Source organism: Akebia trifoliata, chromosome 13, assembly GCF_017979445.1.
Source record: "Akebia trifoliata isolate Shusen 1 chromosome 13, ASM1797944v1, whole genome shotgun sequence".
NCBI classification, from domain to species: domain Eukaryota; kingdom Viridiplantae; phylum Streptophyta; class Magnoliopsida; order Ranunculales; family Lardizabalaceae; genus Akebia; species Akebia trifoliata.
Window position 1 is genome coordinate 27,160,171 of NC_141387.1, and position 17,690 is coordinate 27,177,860.

Consider the following 17,690-nt stretch of genomic DNA (forward strand, 5'->3'; position numbering starts at 1 on the left):
TCCAAAAGTCATTTCCATTAACAATTCTCTCTCTTTTCAATGAGTACATTTGTCTCCTTGTATCCATTGCATGATCTCATGGAACCAGTGTCATCCGCTCTCTAGATTTTCAATATTGAAGACTATGCCTCGAACCATCATGACAATAATTCTCGGCGAGGGCCTTAAGACTTTGCAAGGAACGAACTTTATCCCACTATGTACTTCCTCAAACTACTATTAAGTTACTATACTTTATGCCTTTTGTCATATTCCTTTGCTCGGATTCTTTCTCATCTTGTTTAGTACGGATCTCAAGATGATTTATAATGAATTTATTCCTCCTTTTGTACCCTGTGTTGATTAACTTTGTTTGAGTTAGTGTTTTTCATCAATCTATTTTATTCTAGTACGGATCTCAAGATGATTTATAATGAAGTGCATATATTTTATTTTTTTGCTTATTCCTCATTTTGTACCCTGTGTTGATTAACTTTGTTTGAGTTTAGTGTTTTTCATCAATCTATTTTATTTTTTAGAGATTCACAAATAGATTGATCACTAAAAAAATCTATACGGATCTCTATAAAAAAAATTATGGTCCATCTCCAGGAAATCCATGTTTTTCTCCTTTTTTGAGGTTAGGAGATTAAAAATTAAAATAAAACAAAATAAATCCAATCCTTCAGGTCGAAGAGAAGGTCCTGGGCCGGCACGCGTATTACCTCATAAAGAAATCCGTCTTTCTTGACTCCTTCCTCAAATCCTTCCTCTTTGTTGTATAGTCTCCTTTTATATTCTTAGCCTGCTCTCCCTCACATGTCTTCTATGTTAATAACATATATATACCCCTTAAAGCCCTTCACATTCTCCAACTTCCTCTTGTATTTCCATCTTTCACACATTTCTTGGCACAAATCAGACTTATAACCCTCTTTTCTCTATTTCCTTTATTTATCTCTTAATCTTAGATCAAACATGAGCTATTATGATCAACAGCAAGCTCCGAGTAAATTTTGAACTTTTTATAATATTGAATCTCTTTCTCTCTCTATATATATACATATGATCTTTATATACATATCTTGAGAATAATTTATATATCTAGACAGAGTTTGAAGTTAAAAAAGATTTCATGTTGCTAACCATAATATTTAAGATGTAGATGGTGATGAAGACAATGATGTGTTTTGTAAATGTCTTGTATTCTGTTGGGGGTATGTTGAGCTTTAGGAGTGTAAGGGCAGCGTGCGGACTCTAGGACGGAGTCTGCAGAACAAATCTTTTTAGGATTACGAAGAGGGCAATTATGTAATATTTTATTAAGGATTTTCTTTTTTGGGAATATTGACATGTTTTCTAAAATCCTATTTTTCCTACAGATCGATTTAGGGTTGGAAAACTCGAAAGAAAATAGTGATGGGGTTTTTGATCTGATCACACTGCGGAACAAAATAAATCATTGTGTTTTGTGTGTAATTGTCTGTTCTCTTTGCTGGTTCTTTTTTTCACGTGAAGATGTTAGTTTGTATAGGGTATTTACATTAAGCGCAATTAGTATTTATTTTTATTTTTTATTTTTGGATTTATTTGAGTTATGGGAATGGTATTTGGTAGTAATTATTTAACTTAATTGTGTGATTGATTAATCAACGTTTGATCCTAATGGTGATATTTTTGTTGAGCAGTAGTATACCCTCCACATCCCACGGCACCGCCATACCCTCCTCCCAGCCATGTATATACTCCTCAGCCTCAATATTATCCTCCAGCAGCCCAAGGATATGCTCCAGGACCTTACGTGGTTCCACCTCCCGCTGGTTATCCCATGAATGGTGGTCCTAATTACCCACAACCACCTCCTCATGGTGGGGAAACTAAGGATAGGGGTGATGGGTTTTGGAAGGGATGGTAAGTTTGCTCAAAATTCTCCTCTCTCTCTCTCTCTCTCTCTCTCTCTCTCTCTCTCTCTCTCCTTCTATTATTAATTACTTTTGTTTTTGAAATTTTTCTAATATTTGGTTTGTTTTTTTATCTTGCAGTTGTGCTGCCTTGTGTTGCTGTTGTGTGTTGGATATGTGCTTTTGATGATTGAGAGAAAGAGAGAGAGAGAGATTTGTAGTTGCTATTGTATTCTTTTATATGTGTTTTCTGTATTATCTGTTATACTTATGTGAGGGAGAAGGTAATCAGATTCAGATATAATTCCTCCAGATTGTTGTTAATGAAAAGGTGGTTAAATTTTCTTTTGAAAATTGCACTTATTATCCTCATGAGATGGCTCAAATTTTGTAGACGTTGTTTAACAAGTCCCACCAACTGAATCCAAAACTTAGGGTCCATATGATGTGATTGTTTGCTCACAGGCCAATATCATTTTGACATGTGGCATTGATGATGTAAGTAATAAAAGGTAAATTTCTCTCTCCGGCCGGTACATCCAGTACCCATAAGCCTTTATTTCTAGATTTCAAATCCTAAAAAGTATTTTGGGATGCACATGAATTACCATATTGACAATCAAATATCACAACTTTCTAGATTTCATGAAAAACCTCATCCTAATAAAAAAACAAAAAAATAAAAACAATTTTTTTCTAATTTGGTCAATTGTGTTGAAAATGGATGGTTATCAAGCACTTAAATTTAAAATTACAATACCATAGTGAAAAATATATTTTTTTAAATATTTTTTTTAATTCATAGAATTTCACTCTCTACGGCACTTTTGTATTGGATCATATTTTTTCTAATGCTACAAGATGATCTTATCAAGAAATATTGGAGTTTTACCATGGGCAGGAGACAGAAAATTTCTCTTATTATTGCTTATGTTATTAGCTCCACATGTCATAACAGTGCTGGTCTGTGATCAAACAATCACTACACGAGAAAATGGTTTTCACAGAAAATGCAATTCAATGTGAATTTGTTGCCCCTTATCACAAAATCATTTTCTCTAAAACTATTAATTTTGTTAGACTAATGATTTTTGAACTCAACTTGACAGTCGGACTCAAAAACTCACCGACATGTCATGCGTAGAGAACTGTAGATTCTTTTGCTCAGGATACACAATTGTACCCTCGGGATACAAAACTGCAGATGGCGCAGATCGGTCAGGTCAGTTATGTATCCCGAAGGACAGAATCTACGATTCTTTGCCCATGCCACGTCGATGAGTTTTTGAGTCCCCCTGTCAGGTTGAGTTCAAAAATCAGCACTCATTGTTACCAAGACAATGTCAAAGCAAATTAGTTTCTAAGGGGAAATGAGGATTATAATTGTTGTTTTTTGCTCTGGATTATCCCCTTTCAATTGGAAAAGGTTCGTTGAGGTACAAAAATCCAATTTGATTGTAAGGTTAGGAGGTTGGTAGGTATGCCGCTTCTTGAAAATAATGGATGCCATCCAATGTGCAAGTGTCTTACAACGTCACAAACTCTAGGATTCATCTAAGCCCAATGTTCTCACTAATAGTTTTCTTTTATTATTTTGGAAAATGCTGAAGCAACATTGAAATTGAAATCGTATGGGACATTGCTGAGGTGGAGGTGTCCATAGAATCATAGATGCTTTTCATCAAGATGCAAGTGAGAAGCATCTATGGTTCTATGCACACCAATGTCCCAAACGATGTCAATTTCAATGTTACTCCAGCACAACTCTATTATTTTTTATATTACCACTTTCAGACTTGAAAATTGGACTCTTAACTTTCTAAAGGCCTTCGTACAATGATAAAAAAAGTGTTGAGGAAAATTGAAAATTTTAGAAGAGGAAAGGGAGTTCTCAAGTTAATGGTGGAAAATATAAAAATTTTCCTAGAAAAATAGCTCATTTTTAAAAAGAAAATGAGACTTTTCTCAAAATACATGAATAATGGAAAAACTGCAATTATTTTACTCAAAATGAAAAAATTGTAAATAATGAAGAATAGAGCCTTTCTAGAAAGGTGTCATTAGAGAGAGAGAGAGAGAGAGAGAGAGAGAGAGAGAGATGGGGTTATATGACCCACATTTTTTCCGTGATTGGGAGTGGCTAAATGATCTAATGTGACCCTCGATATGCTTACAATTTGAATAGTTTACTAAAAGAATGAAAATGCATCTTTACAGTGTGGTGTATTAACTATGTTGGATTGTATCATGCTATAATGTGTCGTGCGATTAAATTTGGTTCTATAACAACATTAACCCAATTGTAATCATATTTCAGCTTTTTTTTCAGAGAGAACACCAAAATTTTAATATTACCATGATCCATTTTGGTGATTGACTGCTTGTAGTTAAAGTCTATTGCTATTGCTAATATTGATTATGGTTTTATTATCTATAATTCTAATATTTTAGTCTCTAATGGATGTCCTTGATTTGATGATTTTATAGGTACTGTAACATATGTTCATCAGGCTAATGTAATTGCTTTGTCTAATGTAGCTGTTTATTTCTAGAAAGACTGCTGTACTTTTTCTATGTCAACTGCATATTTGATTTTACAGATAAAAGTACATTGAATCTATATTACATGGCCTCATACCGCTCCTAGTAGGTTTCTGATGCATTGTTAATGATGGCAGCTGACCTGCTTGGTTTAGCCCCATGTATATAGTACTTTTTTGCAGCCAAAATCAATGTGGAATGCGGATGAAACACATGAAACACGTTCAATGCTGATAGAAAATCTTAAACCCTAAAAAACACATGAATAAAAGCATTTCTGTATTGCTTACACGTGGTAAGTAATGAACAATTACAATGAAATGTGTCCTGCCCCAAATCCCTTGTGTTGTGCAACACCTTAGAATTCGATATTAGTCCGTTCTCAACTTCAATGCACAAGTATCAATCTTTAGTTTACTTACTATTCTTTTTAATCATACATTTTTGGTAAAAAGTGTGGAGGCTCTCATGCAAAATGCAACTGATGCAATGAAGGAGTCGAATGTTCCTGGCATTTTAAATGCGGTGAGTCATCTGATTCTAAGTTAAAACCATCCTTGACAGAAACAATGTCTCAATTGTGATCTCTATTTTACACGCTAATATTGCATTTTTTTCAGTTTAGGTGTTGTCGACTACACATCTTTACATAGGATAATCCAAGATGTTGATTCTGCTAAGAGTTTATTGGTTGAATCCATGGTAAGTCATACTTTATGTCAGTCTAAGAACTAACATGTTAGCTCATTTGTCGCTTCACTTGGAGCTTGTTATTCTTGAGAAACAATTCAATATTATTAATATGATAATATCTATAATACCATGTGTATTCAACCGATGGCATATTTTTTTGATACATATCGGTCCACATAGTTGTCCATGTACCCATAGAAGATTCGGTAGCTACCACGGCCCATGCTTCTTCAGGTGGAACTCCAGATTGAACTTTGTGCGGCTACGCCGTCTAGAATACAACTATTTTAGCTGATAAACCAATGGCACGATGCCATGTGTAATAAATGAGCTAAAGTGATAGGTCACTGAGAGAACATTTCGGGAACAGTTTTAGTAACTTTTTCAGTACACATGACACCATTGGTTCATCAGCTTAGCACATAACTGTCAAACCAATTATGAACTTGTCAGGCATTTCAAATTTCAGTATGGTTAGTAGATGCATGGCAAAACTGAGGATAAATGCTTCGCCGGACACTAATCTTTTAGCCAACTCAAATCTTTGGGATAAAACTTAGATGATGAGAAGGGAATTGTGACTTGTGCTGAGGAGTGGTCATAGTCTTTTCCTCTTATTTATTTCTTGCTTTGTTTTGATCTCTGTAGGCAGGTCTTCTCAACCACCTCCTTTTGTTTATTTGCCTTTTCATTTTTCCAATGAAATTTTATACCTAGATAATATTTTCTTTCTTTTTCTTGACTCACACTTTGTGGCCTTCTTGGATGAGTGTATAGGAAAATCCTCTTATTGTCAATTGTGCGCATCCTCAAATTAGGTAAAAATTTTCTATTCCCTTTACGTATAGATGTCAAGCATCATAAATACTTATTTGTTCCAAATATCAAATAATCTACCAGCTTTCTCATGTACTAACTAACCCCACATATATGCATGTATAGGAATTTAATTACCAAATTGTCTAATATATAATTACCAAAATGTCCCCTTAAGTTGATTTCACCAAATTCCCTATGGCATAAACGGTCCCTAAAGGTCCAATTTCATAATTTTTATTAATGATTCAAAGAGAAGTGATTCTACAGAAACACTTCAATTGAAAGCAATGGTATCCCAAATGAGCCTAATTCTATTTTAACAGGATTTCATTTGCACTAAATCATCTACTGTGATGAATATTTCATCTGAGTCACATATAGTTACTGCATTGAGGTAGACTGTATTTTTCTTATTTTAACTACTATGTACTCTGTTGGAGCTGTGCAAAAAATTATGTGCAAGCTGAACAAGTCAATTGCAATAGAATTACTGCCTACACAACCTGTAGATTTTGTAATTGAACCATGGTGGGGAGTTTGCCTAGTTAACTTTACACTTGAGGAATTTAAGGTGAGGACCAGCTCATGTTTTTGATTTCTGAATCTAAATTTGATCTAGAGCGTACACTTGAATAAAATTCTTACATGATACTTTCTAGGCATTTCACATTTAAATACCGATGCCATGTGCTCATAAATCAGTCTTTGTGTGGTTGACTTGGAATTGATTTCTTACTGCTATAGAAACTCACTTGAGAAGAAATGGCAACAATAGGAAAACTTTGTGAGGAGGAAGCAAATTCATTTGTTCTTTTTGATCTTGACATTGTAAGGGACCTTCACCATCGAGGATTAATCTACTTCGATGTCCCTGTATGTCCTGATGATCGGTTTAAAGGTAATCTCTATACGTTCACATCTGTTATGTTGAGCAGTTTCCCCTTGTAAGGTTCTTAACTCAAAATGTTATGTGCAATCAAAAAGTGGATTCTTGGTATATCTTTGTCTTTCAACCATTCGCCAGGGTCACAAACTTAACGAAGCTTTGTATTTGTTGATGTGTGGGATGTTACATCAAAGTATTGCAGTATCTACATAGAAAAAGGACTATAAACAATTTCCATTTTTTCAGTATCTACTTTGAATTGCATTCTTACATTTCACATTGTTATTTTAGTAATGCATGCATGTAGAGATAAATCATTCATGTTTTGTTTCTACTTTCTTTTTCAATATGCAAGGCGCTTATGCTGAGTCATGTGGTTTGAACCAGAATTTATGGTTTCAAATATCATTCTTGCTGTACCATTGATGTTCATGGTGTAAAAGTAGTGAAACCAATTTTATTATCCTTGAAACTTTTAAAATCAAATTATGCAATTAGACGTGAAAAAATGCGTGTAAAGTATGTAAATTGTTTCCTTGTTTACAAGGAATATGTTTCAAAGGGCATGGGTAGTCATGACGCATCCTTTGAGTTCTTCTGCCCGTCTTCATGTTTTATGGTAAAAGTTTGGAGTGTTCCCATGCTAAAAAAGTGATTATAAATCTGTTTCTTTGTTTGCTTGCGCGTGTTTGGATCTCTATTTATAATCAAATCGATATATTGAAGATATAGGTATCGATCGATGTTTTATCAATATCAATCTGTGTGATTTGTTTTTTGATTCTTTATTTGTACTTATCCTTCAGACTCCTTCCATCGATTTCAGATCACTTCTTGCTTGAGCGGTTTTTGCCTAGGGAATTTTTTTGTCGTCTCTATTGATTTGAGTTTTGTTCTTCTATCTTTTATGTTTTTCTTTTTATCTTGATCTGTTTATCTATTTGCTTGTGTTTCTTTATTGTTTCTATGTTTGCTCACTCTTGTTTAGAGCTCTCTTTATAATCAGGTCGATAGATTGAAGATACATGTATTGATTGTTCTTTATCAATCAAATTGGCTTTTGCGTAGGAAAGTTTTGATCGTCACTATTGATTTGATGTTTGTTCTTCTATCTTTTATCTGTTTAAATTCCTACCATCATCTGAGCTTCTAACTTTTTTTTCATTAGATTATTTTTTTATACTAAATATTCAATAAAATCTTAATTATTTACTTTCGCTTGTGTTTTTCGTTATGTTTTTGTAGGAATTGTTCTTGGGTTGTCCACTATTATATGGCATTTGGAGTGGATATTGATGAAAGGAGTTTAACGTGTTGCAGGTGACAAGTGGTTTTAATTACTCCACGTCCATTAATTTGGGTGAGATATAATATGATATTCAATGAGATGTGAGATTCTGTAAGGTATTTTCGTTCTGTAATAGTAACACAATGAACTCTTGTAAAGTGGGCATTTGGGTCTTATCATGTTGGTAGTTGGTGCCAAGGTCATCAATTTCAAAACATAGGAGTATCTCCAATATTCAACAATACATGAGGGTGGCTAGTGTAAAATTGATTTTTTATTCAAAAGTTCTTATAGCGACGGCCAAAACCGTAGCTAAAGAATTTTTTTTTTTTTTAAATACCCTATAGCAACGACCAATAGTGGATGTCGCTATAAGTCTTGTACCTAACAACGTTTTTGTGAATAGTTGGCCGTCAATAATACATACAACGATGAGACTTTTGGCGACGACTACCGACAACTAGGGTGGTTATCGCTATATGATTTTGCGACGGTTTTTGTCCCTAGCGACGGTCACGGCCATCGTAATAAGCCCTATTTTACTGTAGTTAAAAGACCATCTATCTTTATGGACCACATTTTAACGTGACGTCCAAATACATTATCTGGTGCCTTATCTATGTAGAGCACAAAATTTTATGAAATCTCAAAAGGAGAGAGTTGACAAAAGAGTTTTTTTCATTGTTGGATTTAAATTTTAAATCTAGGAGTTCAATGGTTATCCATTTTAAAAATCAATATTTGACTTCAAAAAAGGTTTACTTTTTTTGTGGATTTTTTTATCAAATCAAATCTAGACCACAAATAAGAGGACTAAGTTGTCATTTGAAGCAATGGGGGTAGTCCACGTGGCCCAAATGTGGACCTCGGTCCATGCAACCTTTTCCCATATATAATATATGTAATTGTAGAGTTCAACAGCTAAAGTCCTACCAAAAGTTGTCTTATTTGGGCGAAAAGTTTTGGAATTGACTGATTTTTTTGTAAGGATGATCTCATCACCCTAAGTATCATCCTCACAAAAAAACAGCCCATTCCAAAACTTTTAACACATATAAGACAAAACACTTTAACAACCAAATGCTATCCTATATATAGTGGCAATGAAAAAATGCACAACATATCGCTACAAATTCGAAATTAAGTGCAGTGTCTGATAAATGTACAATAATATGGGTACCTCAAGCATGAGTGCATTGAACTTCATTTTGGCTCATTAACATCCAGATCTAAAATCGACTACATGATATGAAAACCTGCTAGGCATGAACAAATATATTACTCGAAATGTATCACAAAACAATAATGTATGAAAACGCATATAACAAGTATTAGGCCAATTTAAAACAATGCAACAGTCGTCAATATCTTCAAATTTGATCCTCATCAATCCCTAATAGAGTCGTCATTATCGATGCCATGGAAGCAATCTCAAATGACTATCTTATCTCTCCAAAGATAAAAATTAGAAAGTTCATATACAAAAGTTAAAGGAAGAAAAAAAAAATTCAATTCAATATTCAATCACAAAAGTACAAAAAAGAAAAAGATAAAAAAGAAAAGTTGTAGTGGTAAATAATGATTTACCTTCTCTAAGTATTTTTTGCACCTCTCTAACATTTCTTCTTTTAATAATTTCTCTTTTTCTGAGAACATCACACAAGACCTTTCATTGCAACCATAAGACCTCAACTTAATTCCTTTCATCTTTTTTCTCTTGTTCTACTAAGAGTTATGCTCTTTAATATAACTATTATTCTATAAAGCCCAATAGGATCAATAATCAAGCATGTATCTTAAGAATTTATTTATGTTGCTAAGAATCAAATTTAGGGTACTTACCTTGTGCCATAAGTCAAAATCGTTGATCCAAGATTTGTGTTGGAGGTGTGCCTTCCACAAAAACTTTAACTTCTCGAGAAAAAATAAATAGTGAAATTTTGAGAAAGTTCTGAAAGTGGGATTTAGGGATAAACCTTTAGGAGGTTTCTGATCATTTTTAATGAAATTTGACCTTACCATTGGATTAAAAATGATCGAAAAATATATTTTAGCCTGTAAGCAAGTTCAAATGCGAGTCCGAACACAAAAATTGTAAAATCCTCGATTACCAAGTTGGACTAGGCTAAAATAATGACTTTTTCTAGAGTAAGAATTATTAAGATTTGATTATACCATTAGGTTCGTAATAAAAATTTATTGAACATGGACTATTTATTTGTCATTTTAAGATCACTGAAAGTCAAATTATCGTCAAAAACGAAAATGACGTCAATTTTAGGGGTCACCTCAGGCAAAAAATGTAAATTTTTGTTAGAGATATAATTTGTATCACACCATTAAACGAAAAATTATATAAAATAAAGTATTCATTCATCACTTTTGGAGTCTAAACGGTCAAATTATAGTCAAACGAAACAATAGCTAAAATACTAAATTCGTCCCAAACACTTATATAAATAAATTTTTTAATTTTTTTTTCAAACCTTTAACCCTATATTTACTACAAACAACTTACCGTCGACTTCCGACGCAGAAGGGAGAAACGTTCGCAGCCTCATTTTCTACAAAACTCACCCAACTCCTTTTTGTTTCACCTTCTTTTTCATCCCGTTGAAGAAAATCAGCCGTATATATCTACGGGGATTTCAAAATTTTGACCTCCAATTTCGCTTATTTCAAGATCAAACAGTCCTCCGTCGCAGAAGGGAGAAAGGACGACGACATCAAGATCTTCAAATCACTGGGTTAAATTCAAAAAGCAGTCGTCTTGAAGTTCGAACCACCTCGATTTCTGCATCGATCGCCTCAATTTTCGCACACATGTTTCAATTTCATCGCCTAGAGATTGTAAGGAACTCTCAATTTCTATTAGTAATCGTAGATTGTGAAAATTGCATTTAGGATTTTATTAAAAATTTGTGATATATTTTCAAAAATTTAGAATTTTATTGGTTATTTTAAATTCACGTTAGAACTTGCATATTTGATATGTTTAATTGTATTTTATAACAAATTATACGTGAGTAAGATATTTCACTGGGTTTTGTGTTGGTCAATTGGTTTCTAGGCACTACTCGGACCCCATGTTGATAAAAGTTTTGTAATTTTTCAAGTTAATTGAAAAAAAAAAATTTAGGTTTAAAAAATGATTTAATATTCAATGACTCATATTGAGTTGATGAATATCAAGAAGTGGATATTTTGTTTGAGAGATTGAAAACTGTAAAAATCGAAAAAAGGGAAAAACGATATGAAACGGTAAAATGTCAGAGTCACACCTGAAGGGTGATGTCTGTATTTTACATTGTTGTGTTGTGTGTAGGTTGGTAAACGAAGCAACGACAAACAATGTAACAGAAATTCAAGCTTTGAATGCTACATTGGAAAGTTTCGATTTAGCTGGAAAAAAAATTAATTATAAAAATGGACTCAGCAATAATAGTTACGGGTCTAGTATGTCAGGTTGTCTCTTGGAGATTGGACCATTGGGTGTAGAAGGCAATAACAACGTTATCGAAACTAGAAGTACAAGTAAATCATGTATGGAGAGAGACGAATGTTGTAGTAGACGCCCTTACTACTACAGTTTTCCATAACCAACATTCTTTGATAGTTAAAAGAGTAATGGATTTTCCTCTAAATGTAAAACATGCTTATTTTAGAGATAAGCTAGATCTTTCGCAATTCCGATCTGTATTTCGTTAGGGCTAGCCCTATGTATCAATTTTTACATATATAATATATCTCCCCTTACTTGCTTAGTAAAAAAAAGTTTGTGAATGAATATCCAGGGATAATGTTACTAGTTGCATGTTTATTTACTTTCTGTTAGCGCGAAGAACTGTTTATTTTTTAGTTCAATTATTTATTTTAGGCCGGGTAGCCACAGTTGCACTGTAGGAAACTGGATATCCATTCTCAACTTTGTATTGTTAATTTCTCTTTTATTTTCAAATGAAAATAATATATATATATATATATATATATATATATATATATATATATATATATGGGTAGGGTTCCTACGACCCCCATTACGACTCACGAAGACAACCGTTCGATATTCGAAAGATCCACGGTTCAGATCGCGTCTTGATTTTAAACAAATAAATTTTTTGATTTTACAATTACCTCCCCGTAAATCATAAATCAGAACGAAAGAAAACTTCGGCTTCTTCGTTTCTGCCCTCTCTTCGATCTCGACTTCCTCTCTGCGTTCGACGACACACAGACCAAAGTCGTTTGCGACGGCACCGACGAACCATTCTTCTTCGTCTTCTTCTCACTTCGATCTCGACTTCCTTTCTGCGTTCGACGACACACAAACCAACAGATCTGATTTCGTCTTCTACCCTCTGCGTTTCTGACATCGTTTGCAACGGCACCGACGAAGGTCTCTCTCTCTCAAAGGTAAGAAATCACAAACCCTTCTAACCTTTTTATTTTTTAATTTTTTTATTTTAAATTCCATGTTCTCTTTGTTGAGTTTCTTGCAATCGATCTCCATCTTTGTCTTCTTCTTCTACTATTTTTTGCACTTTTATTTGTTTAATAATTTTTTATTTATTATCGATCTTTGTTAGAGAAAAAAGAAGATATTTAATTTTTTGGGTTTTTTTCTATCATAGTTTATATTTTTGATGTATTTTCTATGCCTTTTTATTAATGTTTACGATTTTATTTATGTTTATTTGAAGAAGGAAAAACAGATTTATTGTGCAGAAATTTATTCACTTTGTGTTTGAAGAAAAAGCTCAAAGGTGTTACATGTTAAGCATCTGTTGCTTACGACCCAATAAAATAAATAGGCTTGTTCACTGGATGTTTGAAGAAAATCCCCAAAGGGATTTCTTGTTAAGCATGTGATATTCCTGGAAAGCCATACTCTGTTGTCCCCCTATTGATTTATTTGGTCTGATATGTGTGTGTGTAGGCGCACTACTTGTTGGGTCTAAGTAGATATTTGTGGAATGGGGGTCTGTGCATCCTCTAGTGTGATTGCCCAAGTCCACAAAATATGTCTGATTGTCACTACATAGGCTCATTGCTTTCACCTATCCCATAGTCCGTAAAATTCCTAAGTGTTAATGTGCCTTCTCATCAATACTTTAAGTCGAATCTGAAATGTTTGGTTTGACTACATTGTTGTAATAACATTTCCAACTCATGGGGATTGACTAAGTTTGTGAATTGTACCAAACTAGCTTGGAAAGCTCTTGGGGTTAATTGTTGTGATTTGAGATTCATCAAAGTTAACTTGTAATTAGGATTTGTTGTTAATTTTGTAGTTTAGAAGAATAAAAAGTTTGATTAACATGATTCATATATATATATATATTTTTTGATAAGCAGATCAATTGTATTAAAATAAACCAATCGGTTGAGGTAACCGATGTCCAACCTTTGTTATACATATCATTGGAAACCTTTGTTAACCAAACTTTGCTATACATATCCATCACTGAGGTCTATAGGTTTCAAAGGTTGGGCAACTAGCAAGTTGTCTGATGTTTAGTAAATGAATTCTGCTAACCTTATGCCACAGTGATCATTCCAAAGGTTGGACATGGGTTTTGTATGTTATTGAATGGGTCACTTTCTCAACAAACAAAATAGAGGAGAGAATTGCAACTCAAACCACATTGAACTTGATCCAATGTTCACCTTTGATTACCCTTGCACCTGACCTGCTTTAGATTTATGACCATTACCCTGTTTATAGCTCAAATTTCAGCCAAGATCATACTTTCATAGGTATTTAGACACATGCTTTCAAGATTGAAAAGCATTCCTTTCATTCAGCATGCTTCGCTTGCCTCCTTTTTGACCATTAAACCAAATATCTAAGATCACCAATACTGTTTATTTTAAGTTTTTTTTTATTTCTGTCTAACTAATTCTTTTGCCGAGCCAAGCAAATTATTATATGAAAGAATCTTATATTACTCTTTTTTGGGATAAGTTAACTAGTTATCTGACTCATTTTCCACCGATCCTTTTGAGGATTCTAGAAATGGCTTTCCATTTATCCTAAAAATTCCACTGATATTGAGCAAACTATTCTTAGTTTTGGGAAATAAAAACCTTTACAAATGTTTTTTCTTAATCTTAGATGTAACTTATTATTCACTGAACTGAGATCTGTGGTACATGATGAAGGGTATAAATTATAACTAAATTTATATCTGCATCATATTGCCCTTTGACAGATATGTAAGGATAAGGATGAAGCTGAAGTATGGTTTGTTGGTCTGAAGGTGTTGATTTCACGTGGTAACTATCGCAAGTGGAGAACTGAATGACTGGTTGGTTTCATATTGAAGACTGGTTTGTTGGTCTGAGGGTGTTGATTGGCATTGTTGAAGGCCTCATGACCACTTTCCAAGCCATCACTGGTTGGTTTCATTTTATAAGTGTTCATTAGTTTGCTGCTTCTATAAATTTGGGTTGTTCACATTAAGTTGCCTCGTTTGATATCAGCCTCACAGAAAACTTTTGATGGACCATCCAGTAAGGACTTGAGAGGTGGAAGAGCTGCTTCATTTAACATCATTCCCAGCAGTACTTGGGCTGCTAAGGTATGGACTTCTTCCACATAAATCATATTATTTAGTGTATCTTAGAAACATTCCTTCTTCAAATTGGGACTTCGTTCAATCAATTGACAATGCTCCTCCTTATCAAGCAGGGATCTCATGGACACCCCAGCTAATTCCTCTTGGGCATGGAGGAAACTCTTCAAAGCTAGAGATAAAGCAAGCTTTCTATTAAGGTACCAAATTGGCAATGGCAGATATGTGTACCGAAGGCATGAACTGTGGCATATTGAAGACATCTTATTTAGGTCCTGTTGGCAATGGCAAATTCACTGTTGGGTCTGTTGTCAGTGCAGCATTTATTTTTTGGTTGTGGTTATCCTATGGAACTCGGGGGGCAGAATTCTACATAAATGCAACTTCAGAAGGGCTATTGGTGACTGCTCTAGGGAAATTCAATAGGTAACTCGGCCATCCTAATTCATGTAACACGAAAACAAGTACAGAACATTTTTTAAGTGGTAAATGAATATGTAAATGATGCAAAAGCTCATGCTTAAGTGTTAAGTTTTATCGATGACTTAAGATTTTTCTTTTTTCTTTAAATATCGGATACATGGCTCTGGAGTATGCTATGGAGGGACTATATTCAATAAAGTCTGATGTGTTTACTTTTGGAGTTCTTTTGTTAGAGATTGTAACTAGTAAAAAGAATGTGGGCTTCCATCTCTCCAAATGTGCTCCAAGCCTTCTCGCTTATGTTGGTTTCTCTCTTAGCTCTATATGAAATGTATTTTGGGTTCGAATATTTGTCATAAATCTAACAAAGTGCTGGTTTTCTGTTGGTTGGTAATATTGAAACTAGTGAAATTGCTTTCACCATGAATAATGTGCTTTCACTATGGATAATGTGGTTGAAGATGTTGAGCTGTCTTCTGCTCGAGCAATTGCCCGTTCAGTTTCAGTCTATTGAAATGGATCCAACTTATGTGCACCACTTAAGCACAAATTGACCAAATCTGATCCTTGTAACCACCTAGTCGTTCTTGTTTCATATAGACATTAATAAAAAATTACTCACATTCGTTACCCAAATCGATTAATATAGATTAGTCAAAGAGAGTTTTACTAGGCTAGTCACCTTGACAGGCCTAGTGCTGCTATTGAATGAAATATTACTTATCCAAAAAAAAATCACCAAAAGAAATGCTGAAAAAAGTTGTATCGAACATACAATTGATTTCATTATAATGGGTAAATTTCAGTCTAGTACAATATCCAACTACAAGATGAATGATACAATCATACATTCAATTCATTTATATTGAGAATGATTTCATAGCACGAACTTCCTCGTAATGGAATCAACGATCTCTCTCAGATTCTTCTTCACAACTTCATCTGCAAACACAAACTCGATCGAGTTACTCCCCAGTTGAAAGAAATCATCATTTCCAAGACCTTTATAGTTCACATATAAACAAATAAGAATTTGGTTAAAGAATTACACCAAAATAAAGAATTGACCTGCATATGCTCCTTGGTTAACCTGGTAGTATAGACCATAGCAAAACATAAAAATAATTGAATCAGAGAGTTAATAGTGGGTGTATTGAAAAACAAAAACAAAACAAAAAAGAAAAAGAAAAAGAAAAAACAGCAAAACTTAGTTCTTTAGATAGACTTGATACTTATGGTGGGATAGCTGCAATTAGTCGTTGGCCCTCCACTTGTGGATTTAAACCTAATGGAGATGAAACAATGGCATGCTCTAACTCTTTCAGGGCCTGCAGAAAATGATCACTTCATAAGGCTTGTTTTCATCATCTCATTTAGGTATTTAAATGGCATACTGCAATAGAAACTGTCCAGGTACATTTGTGATACACCAAAAGTTGTAAGGCTTCCAAAATTTACCAACTAAACCAATCAAAAAACTACAATTTTGTTTTAATAAGAATCTAAACTACCCGAGCTTGTCCACCAACATAAGTACCAATAAAAAATTTATTGTAAAATCCTAGGGCACGAAATATGGAATCTAAGCATGATCAAGATAGTAGAACTGGGGCCCATGCAACTAAATAAGTCATGACCAGTTATAGAGAAGGTATGGCTTGTTACATTTAGATCATAAGGGGTTACTGAGAGGGTCTTTGAATCCATAACAGACACGACAGCACCATGGCTCAAAGGCATCTTTACACCACTTGTAAAGAGAGATCAAAATGTTCAAACCTGCAAGCACCCCATGTTTCTTTTAATTCAAATAAAAGCTTTGTTTTCCAAAACATGCATTAATGTTGAGCAACAATCAGCACAATGAAAAGGATGAAATACGTGTCCGTATGCATATAAAAAAAATAGACGATCAAAATAGTGTTCACAATTCTATATTCGCTCTAAACATACATGAATGTTCAAAATGGTTTCTGATTGCATCAAATTTCGAATTAACACTAGAGATACTCGGATCATAAACTATTTCTTCAACAATGGTTCTACTTTTAAGCATACTCACCACCGTAGACATTGTAAGCCTAAGTATTGAAGATGCATTAATGCATAAGAGAGCCACATTAATCATCCCCAACACCTCTTCCTGGTTGAATTCAGATCCCAACCATGGATCCACCAACTCCATTAAATTTCATTTCTCTTTTAGAACCATTGCCTTGAAAAAAATAAAAGGAGTAGTGGAAAATGAGTCAAATAGCTAGTTAACTTATCCCAAAAAAGACTAATGTAAGATTCTTTCATATAATAATTTGCTTGGCTCGACAAAAGAATTAGTTAGACGGAAATAATAAAAAATTTAAAAGAAACAGTATTGGTGATCTTAGATATTTGGTTTAATGGTCAAAAAGGAGGCAAGCGAAGCATGCTGAATTAAAGGAATGCTTTTCAATCTTGAAAGCATGTGTCTAAATACCTATGAAAGCGTGATCTTGGCTGAAATTTGAGCTATAAACAGGGTAATGGTCATAAATCTAAAGCAGGTCAGGTGCAAGGGTAATCAAAGGTGAACATTGGATCAAGTTCAA

At 33.9% G+C, this 17,690-nt stretch overlaps 1 protein-coding gene and 2 long non-coding RNA genes across 4 annotated transcripts; 2 read left to right on the forward strand and 1 right to left on the reverse strand.

Moving 5' to 3' along the window:
• The first annotated feature begins 812 nt into the window (after positions 1-812).
• LOC147388164 (uncharacterized) lies at positions 813-2,209 on the forward strand. The gene is made up of 3 exons (XM_086421740.1): positions 813-988; positions 1,668-1,890; positions 2,022-2,209. Exons 1-3 carry the CDS (start codon positions 958-960, stop codon positions 2,065-2,067), a joined length of 300 nt encoding a protein of 99 aa, XP_086277866.1. The 5' UTR covers positions 813-957; the 3' UTR covers positions 2,068-2,209.
• A 10,531-nt stretch (positions 2,210-12,740) lies between these two features.
• LOC147388165 (uncharacterized) lies at positions 12,741-15,277 on the forward strand. The gene is made up of 3 exons (XR_015171095.1): positions 12,741-14,505; positions 14,591-14,688; positions 14,799-15,277. It is a non-coding gene; the product is annotated as an uncharacterized LOC147388165 (long non-coding RNA).
• A 582-nt stretch (positions 15,278-15,859) lies between these two features.
• On the reverse strand, positions 15,860-17,318 carry LOC147388166 (uncharacterized). 2 transcript variants are annotated; one of them, XR_015171417.1, is made up of 4 exons: positions 17,168-17,318; positions 16,338-16,433; positions 16,155-16,195; positions 15,860-16,047 (listed from the first exon to the last, which is right to left on the reverse strand). It is a non-coding gene; the product is annotated as an uncharacterized LOC147388166 (long non-coding RNA). The 2 variants fall into 2 exon arrangements; XR_015171418.1 differs by lacking the exon at positions 17,168-17,318 and adding an exon at positions 16,771-16,926.
• Between the last annotated feature and the right edge of the window lie 372 nt (positions 17,319-17,690).